The following is an 18,557-nucleotide window of genomic DNA, read 5'->3' on the forward strand; positions in this document are numbered from 1 at the left end:
CAGGAAGCAGTCTGGGGCCTGTAGCAGGCTTTAATCCTGAGATTACACTCTGGTTGTGGGCCTTGGAGATTTTATAGGGTGACCCAGTTTATACTTTGTCTCTTGCTGGCATGCTAGGGGATTATTAAAACTTAGCTCTAAAGAAATGATCTGGAAATTCCCTTACAAGCAATGAGAAAATGTCTTGGGGATGCTTTATGTGTCTTCCAAGAAGAGGTGCATTTTGATCAGCACTCACTTTCTGGTGACCGCTGGCTCTTGACTTCTATTTTAGTCTGTGCCTAAAACTTTTGTAGAGCTGATCCTGGGCAGCTGTTCTCCGGGCTAGATCTGTTGAGGGGGTGTGGGGTGGGGGCAGGGTGGCAGAGCACCAGACTAATATGCTTGTATCTTGGTGATATCTCAGCCTTTTAAGAAAGGGCCATACAGTATGAGGTTATTTCACTAGCATGTGGTTGAATAAATGATGGAAGAAAGCTTAGTCCAAGTCTAAGTACTGGGTGTGGGCATGTAAACACTTTTTAAACACTGTGTTAAGTATTGGAAATACTGATGTATTTTTGTATATTTCTCAGTGTCACAGTAAGTGCTGTAGTTTTGAAGCTGGTTGATATAAAGTTTATTTGAATAGGTTGAAACCAGCTTAGGAGATTTTGTTTAATCTCATTTATAATACATTAAATATCAGGTCTGAAATAATAACTTGGAATCTCTCTCACTTCTTCAGTTTTGTAAATATCAGGTCATTAAAACATTGATGTTGGTTATTCAAGGCTGACTCTGTGCAGCCTCAGGGCTGTGGGTTGTGAATGAGCTTCATTTCCATATGTGTGTCTCAGAGGCCCAAATCCAAACCCCAGCTTGAATTTATGGTGAAGTTGAGTCTTACCCCTAATCATTGATGGGAAAATCTTTTCATCAACTAAAAATGATTTTTTCTCCTGTTTTGTGCCCAAAGGTCAATTTGAAAAATAACACGTGAGGGAGCTCCTTGGTGGTCTAGTGGTTAGGATTCCAGGCTTTCACTGCTGTGGCCCGGGTTCAATATCTGGTAGGGGAACTGAGATCCGTCAAGCCACGTGGTATGCCCAAAATTTAAAAAAAAAAAAAAAAAGGAAAATCCATGTGAAAGGTAGTCATGCAGAGTGCTTCAGGAGCTGTAACAATGATGAAGATGTGGGCCCTGGCCTGAACACACTGTCGGATTCCTTCCATAACTTCTTAGAGCTTGGTCTGGCCTTTGATGAGGTCACCCTCCACTGGCCCCATGCCGGCTCTTTTAGTCTCTTAAAGGTGTCTTTGATAGCTCCAGGTCTGAAGTGAGTCATGATTCAAAACAAGGAGGGGAAGATGGTGTTGACAATGTCAGGATTGGAGGTTTCGACTAACTTTAGAGGAGCAGCACGCTCTGTTCTTTACCGTCACCCTATCAGAATGCATCTGAGAATTGTATCAAACGGAGCTTTGTTTTAGACTGTAATTGATTTTTATTTTATTAAAAAAAAAATTTTTGTTGGAGTATAGTTGCTTTACAATGTTGTGTTAGTTTCTACTGTATGGCACAGTGAATCAGCTATACGTATACATATATCCTCTCTTTTTTGGATTTCCTTCCCATTTATGTCACCACAGAGCATTGAGTAGAGTTCCCTGTGCTATACAGTAGGTTCTCATTTGTAACAAACAAATTTAAAAAATTTGTGACATGTGTTTCACTTCTCAATGTGTTTTTTCTCTTTAGATATTTTATAAGTTCCTTGAAGATAAGGACCAGAGAATATGTATATATATATATATATATATCTCTTATATACATACATGTACATTCACAAATGTACACATATGTACATTATATCTCTGTAGTGGTTAGTACAGCGTGACAAGTTCATTTTTCTAAGTTTTAAATATCTCTTTGTTGGTTCAGTTGTTAGAAACAGTTAGCCTCAGTCACAGTCTACCCAGACTATCAGAAGCTCAGCTGGTGGCCGTTAGCATGCTGATGGATAAGGTTGGGAAGGCTGGCGTGACAGGAGTGTCAGATGCTGTTCCTTTCAGGGCCCCTCTCCAGCCCAGGGCACCCTTCGTAGGGACTAATGGTTCTACCTTTGCTCACCTAGGACCCTCAGGGGCGGCACGTAAAAACCTATGAGGTGTCTCTTCGAGAGAAGGAGTTCAATAAGGGCCCTTGGAAACAGGAAAACGTAGAAGCTGAAGCTTCCATGGTGATTGCAGGTTTGTTGGGGGATTTAGGAAATTTGCCTCTGCCCCACTTCTGGGCCAGTTCCCTATTGCTCCTTCCTCACCTTCTCTGCCCTTCATCTCAGCACTCCAGTGCTGTTGAGCACATGCATTGTTCAGCCCTCCCTTATGTCTCCTATCTGTAAATGTGCTTCCGTTTGTTTTTTGCATTTTTGTCTTTGGGATTGTCTTGTTTTTTACCCTTCCCCCAAAAGTATAACTTTCCTTTATTTGGGGTGGTGGGGTTAACTAAAACAATGAGATTGATTTGCAGAGTGGCATATGGAAGTTAGTCTCATTATTTTATTGTTGGGCAAAAATTAAAAAAAACTGAAGGGGACCAATAGAGCTTATTTTATCTGGCTCCTTTATTTCATAGATGAGGAAACAAGGCTGAGGGACTTGCCCATGCCTGTGCCTCACTGACAAAGCGTAGGCTGGAATCCAGTCATCTTTGCTCTTTATCCTATATTCTTCCCCCAGCACTGTTGTGTGTTTCACCTAGTAGAGAAGTTTTAAAACTCTTAAGTGCAAATTGGCTCTTCTATATGGTAGCCCTGATAATGGGGGAAATGAAGCTAAGGAACAAGGAAAAAAATCTCAGAAACTCCGAAAGAGTGGCAATAAAAGTACGACCAGGAGTACAGAGTGGGCAGCCTACAATTTCTAAGACAGTAATCTCAGAAAAAGCTTATCATAGTCCATGGACTTTGATGTCTAAAAAATGATTGTCTTCAAGTTTGCCTCAGAGATAACTGGATCAGTGCCCTTGCTGCCTCAGGGTTTGGCAGGTCCCAAATGCTGAGCATTTTAATGCTACTCTTTCTCCTGCAGTCCCAGAGCCTTTTGGAGGCGCCATCATCATTGGACAGGAATCAATCACCTATCACAACGGTGACAAATATCTGGCGATTGCCCCTCCCATCATTAAGGTGAGCAGCATTCTTTTCCCTTTTTCTTCTTTCTGTTTGTTCCCCCGCTTCTTTTCCCCACCATTTGTCAGAAGGGGATTCAGAGGTATGTCACATTATTCACTATGTATATAAGATGTTGTGTTGGTCATTGGGAATACAAAGAGATTGGCTTGGTGTTGCTTTCAAAGAGCTTGCTTGCTAACTAAGGGAGAGAAATAATCAAAATTTGGTTTATCCTTTCCATTCACTGGGGCAATTTGAAGAAAGGAAAAATTTCAGGAATTCTAATGAATGTTAATGTTCTTAGAGCTCAAATCAGGTAAAATAATATAGTGAATACTATATATAGACTTAAAAAATTAGTCACAAAAAATTTCACCTTCAAATTTCAAGTCATAGAAATGAAAGCTTAAAAGCTTAATTTTATTTTTTTTTTTGAGGATAAATAACAAAATCTGTGGTAGCATGCATAGTCCAGTCAGTACTTACAGCTGCTTCTCTTTTATGTATTTGTTTTCCAGTAAAATAATATGTGAGTAAACATTTAAAGTATGTTGAGCTCCTCAGAACATTGTCTTCAAAATAAAACGTCCTCAAAAAAAATAATAATAATAAATAAAACGTTCTCATTTTTGATCACACATGTAATGTGAGCTGAGTGGATTCCTTGCTCATGAAGTGGCTGGGTTTGGTAAAGGGAATGGTCTGCTAGGCTTTATTCTCTGGTTGTGGAGGATGCTTTATCTCTAATGACTGTGTCTTCCCTCTTGGCAGCAAAGCACAATTGTGTGTCACAATCGCGTGGACCCCAATGGCTCCCGCTATCTGCTGGGAGACATGGAAGGACGGCTCTTCATGCTGCTTTTGGAGAAGGAGGAACAGATGGATGGCACCGTTACCCTCAAGGATCTCCGAGTGGAACTCCTTGGGGAGGTAGGCCCTGTCCCTACTCTTCTACATTTCTCCTAGGTGCCTCGTGACCCCAGATGTGTGGTCCCAAACTGCACCTGGGAATTATATTACTTAACACCCAACAACAAATGCTCAGTCCTGCTGTGGAAGTTGGTTTTTGAATGAGTAGATTCTAGAGAATCTCACAGGCAGTGGGGTACTACCTCAAGTATTAAAAAAAAAAGAGAAACAAAAAGGATACACTGTAGAATTAAAGGTTAATCTAAGGCTGATACTCAGTTATGGGAGGACGTTCTACAAAAGTATTGTTAAGAACAATGCAGCAATTTTAGAGGTCTCTAGCTATTTTGAGGAGACTGGAGCTGTTGGGATTAAAATGATCATTTGGAGCAGGCACCTGCAAGACAAATCGTTGATTTTTCTGACTATAGGGATGTGATAAATGAAGAGTCACAAACTTCAGAGATTTAGGAATGATCGTTGAGTGTGACCTGGGGATTTGAAATGGAGAATTGTTTTGGGAATCGTGACGGCAGGTGTGATTTTTCTCAGCACATGTCTGAGAGGTGGGTAGGACGGTGTCTGGATCCCACGTGAAGTCCATTCTCATGTCTTTCATGCCCTTGATTTTCTTTTAGACCTCTATTGCTGAGTGCTTGACATACCTTGATAACGGTGTTGTGTTTGTCGGGTCTCGCCTTGGTGACTCCCAGCTTGTGAAGGTGAGAAGACATTTTCTTCTTTCTGGCTTCTTTCTTGCAGTCTTCACTGCTTCTTCATTAAGTTCTTTCTGTGTTTAGTACCTCTCAGAGTTTCTTCAGTTCATCCATATGCCTGCTATCCACCTTTCTACTTGATTGATTTAGCATCCTACCCTGACTAGCTGTTTGTCCTAAATGTTCATTCAACAAATGTGCCGGGCAAGGTGCTAGGTACTGTGGGTACAATGATGAACAAGAGCTAGCTTCTACCTTCAAATAGGTCATAGTCTAATGTATTTGATCCCCTCTAGAATATGAGAATTTGAACCTTCTCTGCAGAAGAATGCATGCAAACATTTTACATTAATTTCCAGCTGTTCCTCTGAAATCCATCCATGGGATGCCAGGTTAGAAATCCCTGGCTGGTTAGTGGGTCACCTCTAGGATAACCATGTTCCTTAGCAGTTCCCTTCTAGAAGCATCCAGTAGAGCATAAGAAGCATCCGTAAGAGCATAAGATCTTCTTAGAGCATGAGAAGATCTAGTAGGGTTGAGTTTCTTTTGGATGATAACTCTCTCTTTAGGGTGGGTCTGGAGCATTCTAGGCCTAGCATTGTTCTTTCTTTTTCAGCTCAATGTTGACAGCAATGAACAAGGCTCCTATGTAGTGGCCATGGAAACCTTTACCAATTTAGGACCCATTGTGGACATGTGTGTGGTGGACCTGGAGAGGCAGGGGCAGGGACAGGTAAGGGGGTCATCCTGGAAAGGGATAGTTGGTATGCCCACTCAAACGGTGTCCTCCTGGGTCTGCTTAGCTAGAATGGGGAGTGTGCACTGCAGATAACTTTTAAGAGCCTCACTCACTAATTTCCAATGATGTGAGGATAACTACCATTTATTGAGTGCCTATCTTGGTCTGCCAGGCAGTCTACATACATTATCGATAATCACACAAGCACTGTGTTAGATAGGGATTCTTGGCCATTTCAGAAGTGAGGAAACTTAAGGCTGAGAAGGATTAAGCAACTTGTCCAAGGTTACATAACTACTAAATGGCAGGTGTGTCTGCCTTCAGATCCTGTGCTCTTTCCAGTAAACTAGGTTCCCAGGGTGGAAACAAGCTTGCTAGGAATAGTGGTAGGAACCTTTTGCTTCTTGGACTAGGATATCCTGTCTGCTTGATAAATTTGAGAGACTTTGGAGATCAACCTCTGCTAAGTCTGCATCCTCAAACCTAGCTCCACAACAAAGGGTCCTTGGTTTTAGGTATAGCTTGTTTACTTTGTGAGCATCAGTCTAGTTGCCTCAGTCTGGAGCGGGTTATTTAGAAACCTTTTCTCTACTTGCAGCTGGTCACTTGCTCTGGGGCTTTCAAGGAAGGCTCTTTGCGGATCATCCGGAATGGAATTGGAATCCACGAGCATGCCAGCATTGACTTGCCAGGCATCAAAGGTATCCTTTTGGTGGACATAGGATGCAGATCTTACTTGAGTGACTTTGGCCTCATTACATGTCATGAAGACACTTCCAGGGGGGAGCAGATCAAATGAAGAGTAAAAAAATTCATAGTGCCAAATAAGCGGTAGAAGCTTAAATATATTGAAAAGTTCCAAAGTAAACTTAAAGAGAATATTGACCAAAATTGGATTATGGGGCTTCCCTGGTGGCGCAGTGGTTGAGAGTCCGCCTGCCGATGCAGGGGACGTGGGTTCGTGCCCCGGTCCGGGAGGATCCCACATGCCGCAGAGCGGCTGGGCCCGTGAGCCATGGCTGCTGAGCCTGCGCGTCCGGACCCTGTGCTCCGCAACGGGAGAGGCCACAACAGTGAGAGACCCGCGTACCGCAAAAAAAAAAAAAAAACTTGGATAATGGAGTAGAGGAATGGTGGAAGAAAGATTACAAGTGAAATTTAATGTTGTTTATATAAGGGAACTGATAGAATCCGTGAAGAGAGAGGAGACTGAGAATTTCATAGAAAGATGTACATGTAAAGGTAACTTCTAGAACAAAAGTACAGATCTTTGTAAATTCCAAGAGAACATAATAGTCGAAAAGATCAAAGAAAGACTACATAGTGAAAGACTTTTATAATATACAAACAGTAAACATAACCTAAAATAATATGACAGAACTGATATCAAACATCTGTATGAGTAACTCATATATCAGATATCTGGTACCAGTAAACAAATGGGCTAAACTCACCTGTTATAAGAAAAAGATGATCAGATTGGATCATAAGGCAAAAATTAATTCAAAGTAGTATATAGGAGGCACATCTTAAAAAAAAAATAATTCAGAATATAAAAAAGTAAGAGGATGAGAACATATTAATAAAAAAATAGAGGTTTATGAATTAGGAAGAGATCATAAAACTACAAAACTCAAGAGAATCAACTGAAAAGCTAACAGGCAGTAAGAATTCATTAAGGTAGGATATAAAATTAATGTTCTGAAATCAGTAGTTTTCATGTAAAAACACAATTAGAAGGTATAGTAGAGGGAAAGAGACAATTTACAATAGGAATAAAAAGATAAAATACCAAGGAATAAGTTTAACAAGAATTGTGCAAAATCTATGTAAGGAAAACTTTAAGATACTCTTAAAGGATTAAAAGGATAGATTGATCAAATGAAAAAGACATGCCAAGGTCTTATAAGTTAACATTATAAAGCTCTTTCTCTCTGATTTTTATATTTAATGTATTTCAATAAAAATATCAATAGGTTTTTTTTCTTTGACCTGGGCAAGTCAAAGACCAAATGGGAAACAGAAGCAGCAAGAAAAGCTAGGAAGGGCTTCCCTGGTGGCACAGTGGTTGAGAGTCTGCTCCGCAACGGGAGAGGCCACAACAGAGAGAGGCCCGTGTACCGCAAAAAAAAAAAAAAAAAAAAAGAAAAGCTAGGAAAACTTAAAGAGCAATGAGACGGGCCTAGTTACCAGATATAAAAACGTACTATTAAACCTTAGAAATTAAAAGTTTGGTTTTGGTGCACGAATAGGCAAGAGTCCCATGGGCAGACTCAAATGTCCCGAAATAAACACAACTGTATGTGGGACTTTAGTGTACAATAGTGGTGGTATCTCAGGTCAGTGAGGTAAAGATAATTCTTTTGAATAAATGGTGTTGGGATAACTGGAGTCATTTGGGAAAAGATAAGTGTGGATCCATACTGCTCAGTGTATACCTTGCTAGAATCTAAATGGATCAAAGACTTAATATAAAAATATGAAGCCATACAAAAACTAAAAGAAAAAGGTGGTGAATTCTTTTCTAATTTTGGAGTGAGGATAGTCAAACAATGACTCAAAAGTACAGAAGCCAAAAAGAAAGATTAATAAACTATCAGCATAAAAATAAAACACTTCTGCATGGCAAAAACAAAACACTGCAAGCTAAGTTAGAAGAAATGGCAAATTGGATAAAAACGTTTGTAGTTTATCTTATAGGCAAAGGCCTAATCTCTCTTAATTCATAAAAAATTTCTAGAAAGACCACGAAATTTCCTGCCCCCAAATTAGCAAAGTACATGGATAGACAGGTAACAAGCCTAACTTATAATAAGTGCAAATCAAAACAAAATAGTGATACTATACTTTACCAGATGCCAAAGTTGAAGTTTGACAACACATTGTGTTGGTGAGGCTGTGAGAAAATGAGCGTGCTCACTGAAAATGTCTGCGGAAACTACAACTGCATCTAGTGATTTGCCCCGCAAGCCCAATTCTGGGCATCTAGCCCATAGACCTTTATATGTATAAAGTGACATAAATACAAGATTACTCATTGTGGCGTTGTATATTGTGGCAATATACTGAAAAAGGGTCCATCAGTGGGAACTAACTAATAAACTGTTACATCCATACAATTAAATACTGTGCAGATGTCAAAAACAAGAAACTATTCTGTTATGATAAAGGCCCAGGCATATATTAGATGAAAAAACAAGGTGCAGACAGTTTGTGATAGGCCATTGTATATTGGCTTGCAACACAGTGTTTACCTATTTTCCTAAATTAAAAAGAATTGGAAGGATAAACTACTATTGTTTACTTATTTGGGGGCTAGGTTGGAAGGAGAGGTATAGGGGTGAGACTTCTGTGTTAAATATTAAAAAAATAAATTTTGGGACTTCCCTGGTGGTTCAGTCGTTAAGAATCTGCCTGCCAATACAGGGGACACAGGTTCGAGCCCTGGTCTGGGAAGATCCCACATGCTGTGGAGCAACTAAACCCATGTACCATAGCTACTGAGCCTGCACTCTAGAGCCCGCGAGCCACAACTACTGAGCCCATGTGCCACAACTACTGAAGCCCCTGCGCCTAGAGCCCAAGCTCCGCAACAAGAGAAGCCACTGCAGTGAGAAGCCCGTGCACCGCAACAAAGAGTAGCCCCGGCTCGACACAACTAGAGAAAGCCCATGTGCAGCAACGAAGACCCAACACAGCCAAAAATAAAATAAATTTTAAAAAAATTAAAAAATAAAAAACAAATTTTGACTTTGAGTCATGGAGATGAATTATCCCATCCAAAATCAAATGAAAAACCGAAAAATATCAGGCTCAAACAGCTTTAAAAATATCTAACTTCTTCAGAGTCTTAAAGCTAGGGAGGAACAGAGTGGGTATTTTATCTCAGGACTGACACCAAATTTCTTGCTCTTCCCGTGGGGTTAGGCTGCTCCTTCCTTAGATTGTGGGAGCGGAGTGTTGGTCTGTGCTGTGCCTCTTAATCTTTGATCTTTGTTCCAGGCTTATGGCCCCTGCGGTCTGATCCTAATCGGGAGACTGATGACACTTTGGTGCTCTCTTTTGTGGGCCAGACAAGGTAAGATGAGTCTGGTGCCAGCTCCAGGTGCTCATGTGAAGGTTGCAAGGTGGGGCAGCTGGTCTGGCTGACCCTGGCCTTCCATTCTGCTGCAGAGTTCTCATGTTAAACGGAGAGGAAGTGGAAGAAACTGAACTGATGGGTTTTGTGGACGATCAGCAAACTTTCTTCTGTGGCAATGTGGCTCATCAACAACTCATCCAGGTAGTAACGGAGAAAAGGGCGGGCCTCGTTTACACTTGAATTTGACCTAGAGTGCAGTACAGAGCACTACCGGATTTTTGGAAGTCAGTTTTTATGGCTCTAAAAGTAATGTAAAAAGGCTAGGGAAAAAACTGGAATTACCTAATCACCCACTACTGAGAGCAGTTTAATTAACTCTTAACTTTGGAGTTGTTCCTTTTAGCTTTAATTTTTCTTTGCAAATGTATATACGGTTGGCCCTTTGTAGCTGTGGGTTTGGATCAGAAATATTTGGGATGGGAATTCCCTGGTGGTCCAGTGGTTAGGACTTGGCATTTTCACTTCCATCCCTGGTTAGGGAACTAAGATCCTGTAAGCCAAGTGGCATGGCTGAAAAAAAAAAATGGGGGAAAAAAACTTCAGAAAGTTCAAAAAGCAAAACTTGAATTTGCTGTGCACCAGCAGCTATTTACGTATCATTTACACTGTATTTGCAGTTATTTACATAGCATTTACATTATATTAGGTATTATAATCTAGAGATGATTTAAAATACACTTAAGGATGTGAGTAGTTTATAAGCAATTATTGTTCCGTTTTATATAAGGGACTTGATTGAGCATCTGCGGATTTTGGTATCGGCTGGGGGATTCTGGAACCAGTCCCCTGCAGATACTGAGGGATGACTGTATATTGTGTTTATTCACATTTTCTTTTATGGATGGGATCATTATATATATATTTTTTGAGGGTGGGCAGGGGGATATTGTTTTCACACTAATTATATCCTGTCTTCTGAGACACACTTTTCCCCCGTGTTATAATAGTAGTATATACTTATTTGGAGAATACTGAAAAGCACAAAGGAAAAAAACCAGTCGTAGGCTACCATCCATATATGACTTTTGGGAGCACTTTCAGGGCGCTAATTATTATAACCAGAGTTCTAACTCTGTTCAGATCCTTATCTTAAATCTTTCTGTGATATGGGGGGCATATAGCCTTTTGGCACTTTTGTTAGCTGTGAGAGCCTGATTTCTTCGCACCTCTCAACGCCTGGCAGTCTTTTTAAGTTTGGAGTGACCGTGATGCTCTTGGTTTTTTGCACACCCTCCTCACCTTTTGAGCCGTTCTCCACACTGAGCAGAGTCAGTGATTTGCCTGTGGCAGGTATAGCACTTGAGGGCCTGAGGACTATTGAACTGTCTTTATCCTTTTATCCTCTTGGTCTTCCTTTTAGGCAACAGGCAGTGGTGGGTTTGGTAAAAACCAGAGGGAAGCTTCTGTCAGTTTGTTGAACAAATGTGGGGAGTGCCCAGTTACTGACTCATCGCTTTGTCAGTGTTTTCTAACTGGTGGCCTGAATACTGGCCCCAGCTCACATATCTCTTGTTAAAGGGCTTTCCTGTTTTTTTTTTTTGATTTTCAGAATTATGCTGCTGCCCTGGTTTTGTAATTTACACTAGACCAGACCCTTCAAAAGCTGATTTCCTATTTTATACCAGCCCAATTATTACTAATGATGGATTTCTTCTCTTTTTTCTCAAGGGCAATATTAGGTTTTTTATTAAAATCTTTAGTCTTCCCCATTGAAGCTTCTGAAACACCTTTGTTCAGCCATCAAAAGGACCACATTTTCTGTGTATGAAACCAGAGTTCTGCTTTCTGATCTCTCCCAAACTAGAGCCTTTCCTTTCTCAGAGCTGTGATCCTGCAGCCTCGGCTCGGCATCACACCCTGTCCTTGGTCCTCTAGACCCTGCACCGGGGCTTGAAGACAACCACCCCTCCCCCTTTGGCTCCTCTAGCTTTGAATTACACGTAAACCTTGCTGGCCTTAAAAAAATACCTTCTAGACCCCAGAACTTCCCTCCAGCTATTGCCCTATCTCCGTCTTCATCTAGATTCTGGAATCAAAAAAGTCTGTCTACACTGGCTCTCTTCCTTCTCCTATCTTCACTGCAGGCTGCCTGATATGACCCCTCCTACTAAATTGGGCGCACATTCCAGTAGCTGCTGCCTCTTTCTTGAGATGTGTCCTTCCTGAGCTGTCCACTTCCCTCTTTTCTAACTTTCTTTCTAACCCTCTAAATGTGCCTTCTCATATACTTTTTTTTTTTTGAGGCTTGTTTTTAACTTTATAGTGATGTCTTTTTTTTTTTGAATTTTATTTTATTTATTTTTTTATACAGCAGGTTCATATTAGTTATCTATTTTATACATATTATTGTATATATGTCAACCCAGATCTCCCAGTTCATCCCACCACCACCCACCCCCCACCACTTTCCCCCCTTGGTGTCCATACGTTTGTTCTCTACAATGATGGGCTTCTTTACCAAATGGAAAGGCTAATAACCCTTTGAAATATTATGTAATCCCATTGTAGTTCATTAGTATGAATAACAGCTTGTAGTGTTTCTGCATCCCCCATAGTGTTTATAATTCTAAAGGGCTTTCCTCTTTAAGTAGAAACTCAATTTTGATAAGTAAGGTGTATTGATACATAATAGTGTTATCAGCCTGCTTTTTGTTTTATTTCAATGATGAAATAAATGTATAAAATGTATTCATACATAGTAAAGAACTTGTATATTTTGGATATTTTATTTTATTTATTTATTTGTTTTTTGGCTGTGCCGCGTGGCTTGCAGGATCTTAGTTCCCTGACCAGGGATTGAACCTGCGCCCTCGGCAGTGAAAGCGTGGAGCCCTAACCACTGGGCCGCCGGGGAATTCCCAGAACTTGGATATTTTAGAGACCTGATTTTTGGGTTGAGAAAAACAACTAGACTTGTAGTTGCAGGTCTTATTTACTCCATCGATACCTTTCCATAGGTTGTGTTACCCAAGCCTTACTCAGAGTGAAACAGGCCTTCTCTTTTTCTGCCTGTAGGTATGTAAGCTGTAAGCTGCTTGAAGCCAGTCTTCTTCAGGGCTTCAGCTAAAAATGACATCTTCATGTAATTAATCATTGCAGAACTTTGGAAAAATATATCTATGTGGCAGAGGAGCTTATTCTTAGGGTTCCACCAGGGCAGCATTTACCACCTTCTCACCCCTGTTTAGATCCCTGCAGAGGCTTGGAGACATTGCTCTTCTTTCTCTAGATCACTTCAGCATCTGTGAGGTTGGTCTCTCAAGACCCCAAAGCTCTCGTCAGTGAGTGGAAGGAGCCTCAGGGCAAGAACATCAGTGTGGCCTCCTGCAATAGCAGCCAGGTAGTAGTAGCCGTGGGAAGGGCCCTCTACTACCTGCAGATCCATCCTCAGGAGCTCCGACAGATCAGGTGTGTGTTTATCTGTCTGCTCTTTTTGCCCTCCCTGTTCTCTGGGGCTTCTTTGATCCTTGGATTCCTTCCTCTGACGTATTCTTCCTTGTTCAGCCACACAGAGATGGAACACGAAGTGGCCTGCTTGGACATCACCCCTTTAGGGGACAGCAGTGGAATGTCCCCTCTTTGTGCTATTGGTCTCTGGACAGACATCTCAGCCCGAATCGCGAAGCTGCCCTCTTTTGAGCTACTGCACAAAGAGATGCTGGGTGGAGGTGTGTTTCTTTTAAGGACCTGGGTTGGGATCAGAATCAGAATTTGGAACAAGAACTTAATGTACCTCTTTCCCACAGAGATCATTCCTCGTTCTATCCTGATGACCACCTTTGAGAGTAGCCACTACCTCCTTTGTGCCTTGGGAGATGGGGCGCTTTTCTACTTCGGGCTCAACATTGAGACAGGTGAGACTAGCACTTCGAGTGAGGGGCTCTTCGGAAAATCTGGAGTATTGGAGTTGGCAGAGTTCTTAGCCTCAGGGTGCTGCTTTTGAAGCTTCACAGTCCAGCTGTGTGTCCTGTTTCGTTTCTTTCCTTTTTTCTCTGGATGCCGTTCTTTCTGTAGGCCTGTTGAGCGACCGTAAGAAGGTGACTCTGGGCACCCAGCCCACCGTATTGAGGACTTTCCGTTCTCTTTCTACCACCAACGTCTTTGCTTGCTCTGACCGCCCCACTGTCATCTACAGCAGCAACCACAAATTGGTCTTCTCCAATGTCAACCTCAAGGAGGTGAACTACATGTGTCCCCTCAACTCAGATGGCTACCCTGACAGGTGAGCCTCTTTGTCTTTCCTCAGCGAGAGCCAGGAGTGAGGACATCGTGTTGTTTTCCTCAGACCCTCCCCTCCAGCCTTTTCCTAATGACAAAGTCCGTGACCAGCTGAGATGGGAGTACAGAGCAGAGGTTTGCGAATCTCGGCTATGCAGTAGAAGCACCTTGGAAGCCTTTTTAAATGTACAGAATTGTTTTTGAATCCTTCTTAGAGTTTGATTTGGTGGATCTAGGGTTGAGCCCAAATCTGAATCTATATTTTTAGAAAACCTCGTAGGCGATTCAAATGATTAGTCAAGTTTCAGAACCCCTGATGCAGAGATCTTTATGTATTCCCCTGGAGCAGCGATTCTCAAAGTGTGGCTCCTCATAGCCACAGCACTACCTGGGAACGCATTAGGAACGTAAATTCTCAGGCCTCACCCACGGATCCACTGAATCAGAAACTCCAGGGTTGGACCCAGCAGTCTAGTTTAACAAGCCTCCCAGCTGATTCTGATGCCAGCATGGTTTGATAGTTTGAGCATCACTGTTCTATATTCGAATGCTTTAGTATTAAATAGTTAGTTGTTAAAAATCTCAGCCTAGGCCCAACCAGACCAATTAAATAGGAAAATCTCAGGGGTGGGACCAGGCATGTTTCCCAGGTGTGATTTAGCATAGAGTCAGTTGAGAACCACTACCCTGGGGTAAGCTAGTGTAATTCTGCCTTGTTTTCCTTCCCCTTGTGGAGTTGCCTCGTAGAATCCTTTCCTTCCTTGGGTCTACTCACTCTAAACTCAGAACCTTCTTTCCAGCCTGGCACTGGCCAACAACAGCACCCTCACCATTGGCACCATTGACGAGATACAGAAGCTGCATATTCGTACGGTTCCCCTCTATGAATCTCCCAGGTGAGGGCAGGGTAGGGGAGCTGCGGGGGCAGGGGTGCCCTGGGGGTTGGTGTGGAGCACCTCCGACTTCTGAGGGGGCCCTGTTGCTCTGTACTTGTTCTACAGGAAGATCTGCTACCAGGAGGTGTCCCAGTGCTTCGGGGTCCTCTCCAGCCGTATTGAAGTCCAGGACACGAGTGGGGGCACAACTGCTCTGAGGCCCAGCGCCAGCACCCAGGTGAGGGCAGTGGACAAAGAAAGATGGTGTGAGAGCGGGGCAAACTGTTCTGTAAAGGCTCAGCTAGTAAATAGTTCTGGCTTTGCAGGTCATATGATCTCAGTCACAACTACTCAACTCTGTCTGCCATTACAAAGGCAACCATAGACAACAGGTGGGCATAGCTGGGTTCCAATAAAACTTTATTATTTATTTATTTAAGAAAAAAAATTTGTTTATTTTTGGCTGCATTGGGTCTTCACTGCTGTGCACGGGCTTTCTTTAGCTGAGGTGAGCGGGGGCTACTCTTCGTTGCAGTGCGCGGGCTTCTCATTGCGGTGGCTTCTCTTGTTGCGGAGCATAGGCTCTAGAGCGCAGGCTCAGTAGTTGTGGCGCACGGGCTTAGTTGTTCCGCGGCATGTGGGATCTTCCCGGACCAGGGATCAAAGCCGTGTCCCCTGCATTGTCAGGCGGATTCTTAATCACTGTGCCACGAGGGAAGTCCCAAAACTTTATTTAAAAAAATAATAATAATTATTTATTTGGTTGCCCTGAGTCTTAGTTGTGGCAGCAGACCCCTTAGTTGCAGTTTGAGGGCTCCTTTGGTTGCGGCTTACCGGCTCCTTAGTTGAGGCATGCGTGTAGGATCTAGTTCCCTGACCAGGGATCAAACCCAGGCCCCCTGCATTGGGAGCACGGAGTCTTAACCACTGCGCCACCAGGGAAGTCCCCAATAAAACTTTATAAAAACAGGCAGTGAGCTGGATTTGGCCCCCTCATTAGAGGCTTGAGAAGAACTTTGAGTAAGCGTGGCTGTCAGTGATTTTGCTACTTGGTAGCCTTGCCTGATGAATAATTCCTTTTCTCTTAACATCAGTTTGGGTGCTCTGTGTAGGGTATGGGTAACAGTGCAGTATAATAGGTAAGAGCATGGCATTTGGAGTCTGACAGAACTGACTCCAAAGTTTATTGCCAGCTGCGTGACCTTGGGCAACTTCATTTTTCTCATCTGCAAAATGATAGTAGTGGGACAGTATGGAGCCGCACATCACAGACCCAATGGAGATGTTAGCTGATCGTTTTAGTCCACGTATTCTCTGCCTTCCTTGCTCGCAGACATCTGTGGTATGGCTTCTTCCCTTAATCCAGAGTAGAAGGTCTTTACATTTTTCTTTTTATTTGCAGTGCTCTCCTGCTCCTCCCATTGAGAGAGGTGGAAGCCTGTCACTTTACTAGGTCGCCTGAGTTTCTCGTTAGCTTTCTTGATGTCGTAGCATCACTGTTTAGTGCTCTCTAATGCTCTTACGTTCTGGCGGTGTTTTGGATGCTGTGTCCATACCATATGGAATTTGGATCCTTAGCCTTGGTCCCTGAGTCCTCCTTGAAGCCCTCTGTTCTTTAGGCTCCATGCAAGCGGCCAGCCGTAAGGTTTCCTCGTTCAGACTCAGCCACTGTTCCCTGATCCTGCCTGATGCTCACACTGTTGTTCCCAGCACCCGTTCTGCTTTTGAGAGGGGTGATGTGTGTTCTCTCTGTTCCCAGGCCCTGTCCAGCAGCGTCAGCTCCAGCAAGCTGTTCTCCAGCAGCACAGCCCCTCACGAGACCTCCTTTGGAGAAGAGGTGGAGGTGCATAACCTCCTTATCATTGACCAGCACACCTTTGAAGGTGCAGATGAGCTCTTTCTGTCATTTTGTACGTACGTCCTCCCTAAGCTAGGCTCTTCTGGGTTCTGCTGTATTCCAGAACTTGATGGACACTGGCAGACCATCCTAGGAGGAGCAGAAAGGGGTGGGGCCTCTGAGTTGGCCATGAGTCCAGAGTGCTGGGCCTCCTCAGGTCAGAATAGGTTGGTGAGGAGACAGGAATAGCAGGAGGCAGATCTACTTCGAGCTGAGCTGTGGGCCTCACAAGTACAGAAGCGTGCTTGCGTGGGGGTTGTCAGCCAGTCGCGTCTCTTCTCCTCCCTTCTAGTGCTCCACGCCCACCAGTTCCTGCAGAACGAGTATGCCCTCAGCCTGGTCTCCTGCAGGTTGGGCAAAGACCCCAACACGTACTTCATCGTGGGCACGGCCATGGTGTACCCTGAAGAGGCGGAGCCCAAGCAGGGTCGTATTGTGGTCTTTCAGTATTCAGATGGTAAGCGGACACAGTCTCCGGCTTTTGAGAGATTTGGAACTGGGAATGTAAGCAGACTCTTCTAGGTTTCAGTCTCAGTTACGCAGAAGAACTTGGGTTAATTGCTGTGACGTGAGACTCATGATGTTTCTCTTAAGCTCTTGATGATCTGAATGAGTTTTGGAGTATGTGAGCAGAGGCACAAATAAAATCTAGCACGTGTTTCTTCCTTTTTCACTCTTTGAAAGGAAGGAAAAACGAGGAGAGGTGAACTATGAATAAGAGAACATGCCGACCAGAACGCGAGTTAGGAATCCTAGTAGGAATCCAGGGTGTGTTTCCCACTTGGCTGCTCAGCCTTTAAGGTCCTCTTCCCAGCGTCAGCACTTTGAGTTCATTTCTACCTCTTTTCCCATCTCCCCTACTCAAGATGGTTCTAAAGACTAGCTGTCAGCCCCGAAATCTCAGAATAGATGGCTGAGATGGAATTTGCTCTCCATCTTGAGGGAGATCTGGAGTCTCAGGGTGGGAGGCACAACCTGAATGCTGTGTAGAATCACTGCACATTTGGGGTTCACACTTCAGTGGTGGTTAACCCCAGTGTGTACTGACTCTGTATTTCCCGCTTTCAGATGAGTGGTTTTGGGGGCAGGAATTAGAGCCAGAGGGGAAGCATGGGATTCTTTTGATTAGTTAAAGTATGGGCTCATAAAGGAGACTTAAGAGTATCTTTTTTCCCCTAGGAAAACTACAGACTGTGGCTGAAAAGGAGGTGAAAGGGGCTGTGTACTCTATGGTGGAATTTAACGGGAAGTTGTTAGCCAGCATCAACAGCACGGTGAGGCCCCTCCCACTGGTGTCATGCCTTAGGCCTCACACCATTGTCCACAGAACACGTTTCCCTTGTATTTCCTGAAGCTGCACGTGTATCACGATTTTAAGGATAACAAAGTAGTGAGTATGGAGGATGGGGTTGGGAATATGGGGAGCTGGGGTTGGACCAGACAGCAGATTCGGTTATGTGAAGCCCAATCACATCATCCTAAGCGCTGCGGGAATTGAGAAAGGGGTAAGAGCTATGGTCCCTGCGCTTAGAATGTCTCGTGATGTGAGAATATTTCATCTGTGTGGAACAAAATGAGCCAAACCTCATTATCCTGAGTACGTCCCTGAAATGCTAGGCCTGTGAAATATGCCGCTTCGCTTCCGGCATGACCCCACCTCCTCCCTTGCAAAAAAAAATGAGTTTCACGGTCAAATGCATTTGGGAACTTCTGTATCCTGTATCCTCTTCTTAGAAGCTTCACGGTGCATCTTACCATATTAAAGGTTCTGAGAAGATCAAGAGTAGAGAGACATTATTTAAATACTTTAAATCGACATTCATTCAAGAAATATTAACTGAACACTTGCAGCATACCAGGCACTGTTTTGGTAGTTGGGATGTAGCAGTAGATGAAATGGACAAAGA

General features: G+C 43.2%; 1 protein-coding gene across 1 annotated transcript in view; it reads left to right on the forward strand.

The window, feature by feature from the left end:
• Positions 1-18,557, forward strand: part of DDB1 (damage specific DNA binding protein 1) — a 31,280-nt gene that overhangs the window by 3,481 nt on the left and 9,242 nt on the right. The window contains exons 5-21 of the mRNA XM_067748835.1: positions 2,118-2,232; positions 3,073-3,170; positions 3,927-4,085; positions 4,703-4,786; positions 5,397-5,513; positions 6,118-6,220; positions 9,522-9,597; positions 9,693-9,801; positions 12,890-13,068; positions 13,165-13,328; positions 13,407-13,514; positions 13,675-13,882; positions 14,679-14,774; positions 14,880-14,991; positions 16,513-16,636; positions 16,943-17,107; positions 17,830-17,924. Coding sequence (XP_067604936.1) covers positions 2,118-2,232; positions 3,073-3,170; positions 3,927-4,085; positions 4,703-4,786; positions 5,397-5,513; positions 6,118-6,220; positions 9,522-9,597; positions 9,693-9,801; positions 12,890-13,068; positions 13,165-13,328; positions 13,407-13,514; positions 13,675-13,882; positions 14,679-14,774; positions 14,880-14,991; positions 16,513-16,636; positions 16,943-17,107; positions 17,830-17,924 — 2,112 coding nt within the window. The remainder of the gene's footprint in view (positions 1-2,117; positions 2,233-3,072; positions 3,171-3,926; positions 4,086-4,702; positions 4,787-5,396; positions 5,514-6,117; positions 6,221-9,521; positions 9,598-9,692; positions 9,802-12,889; positions 13,069-13,164; positions 13,329-13,406; positions 13,515-13,674; positions 13,883-14,678; positions 14,775-14,879; positions 14,992-16,512; positions 16,637-16,942; positions 17,108-17,829; positions 17,925-18,557) is intronic.

Source organism: Pseudorca crassidens, chromosome 9 (genome assembly GCF_039906515.1).
Source record: "Pseudorca crassidens isolate mPseCra1 chromosome 9, mPseCra1.hap1, whole genome shotgun sequence".
Taxonomy (NCBI): Eukaryota; Metazoa; Chordata; class Mammalia; order Artiodactyla; family Delphinidae; genus Pseudorca; species Pseudorca crassidens.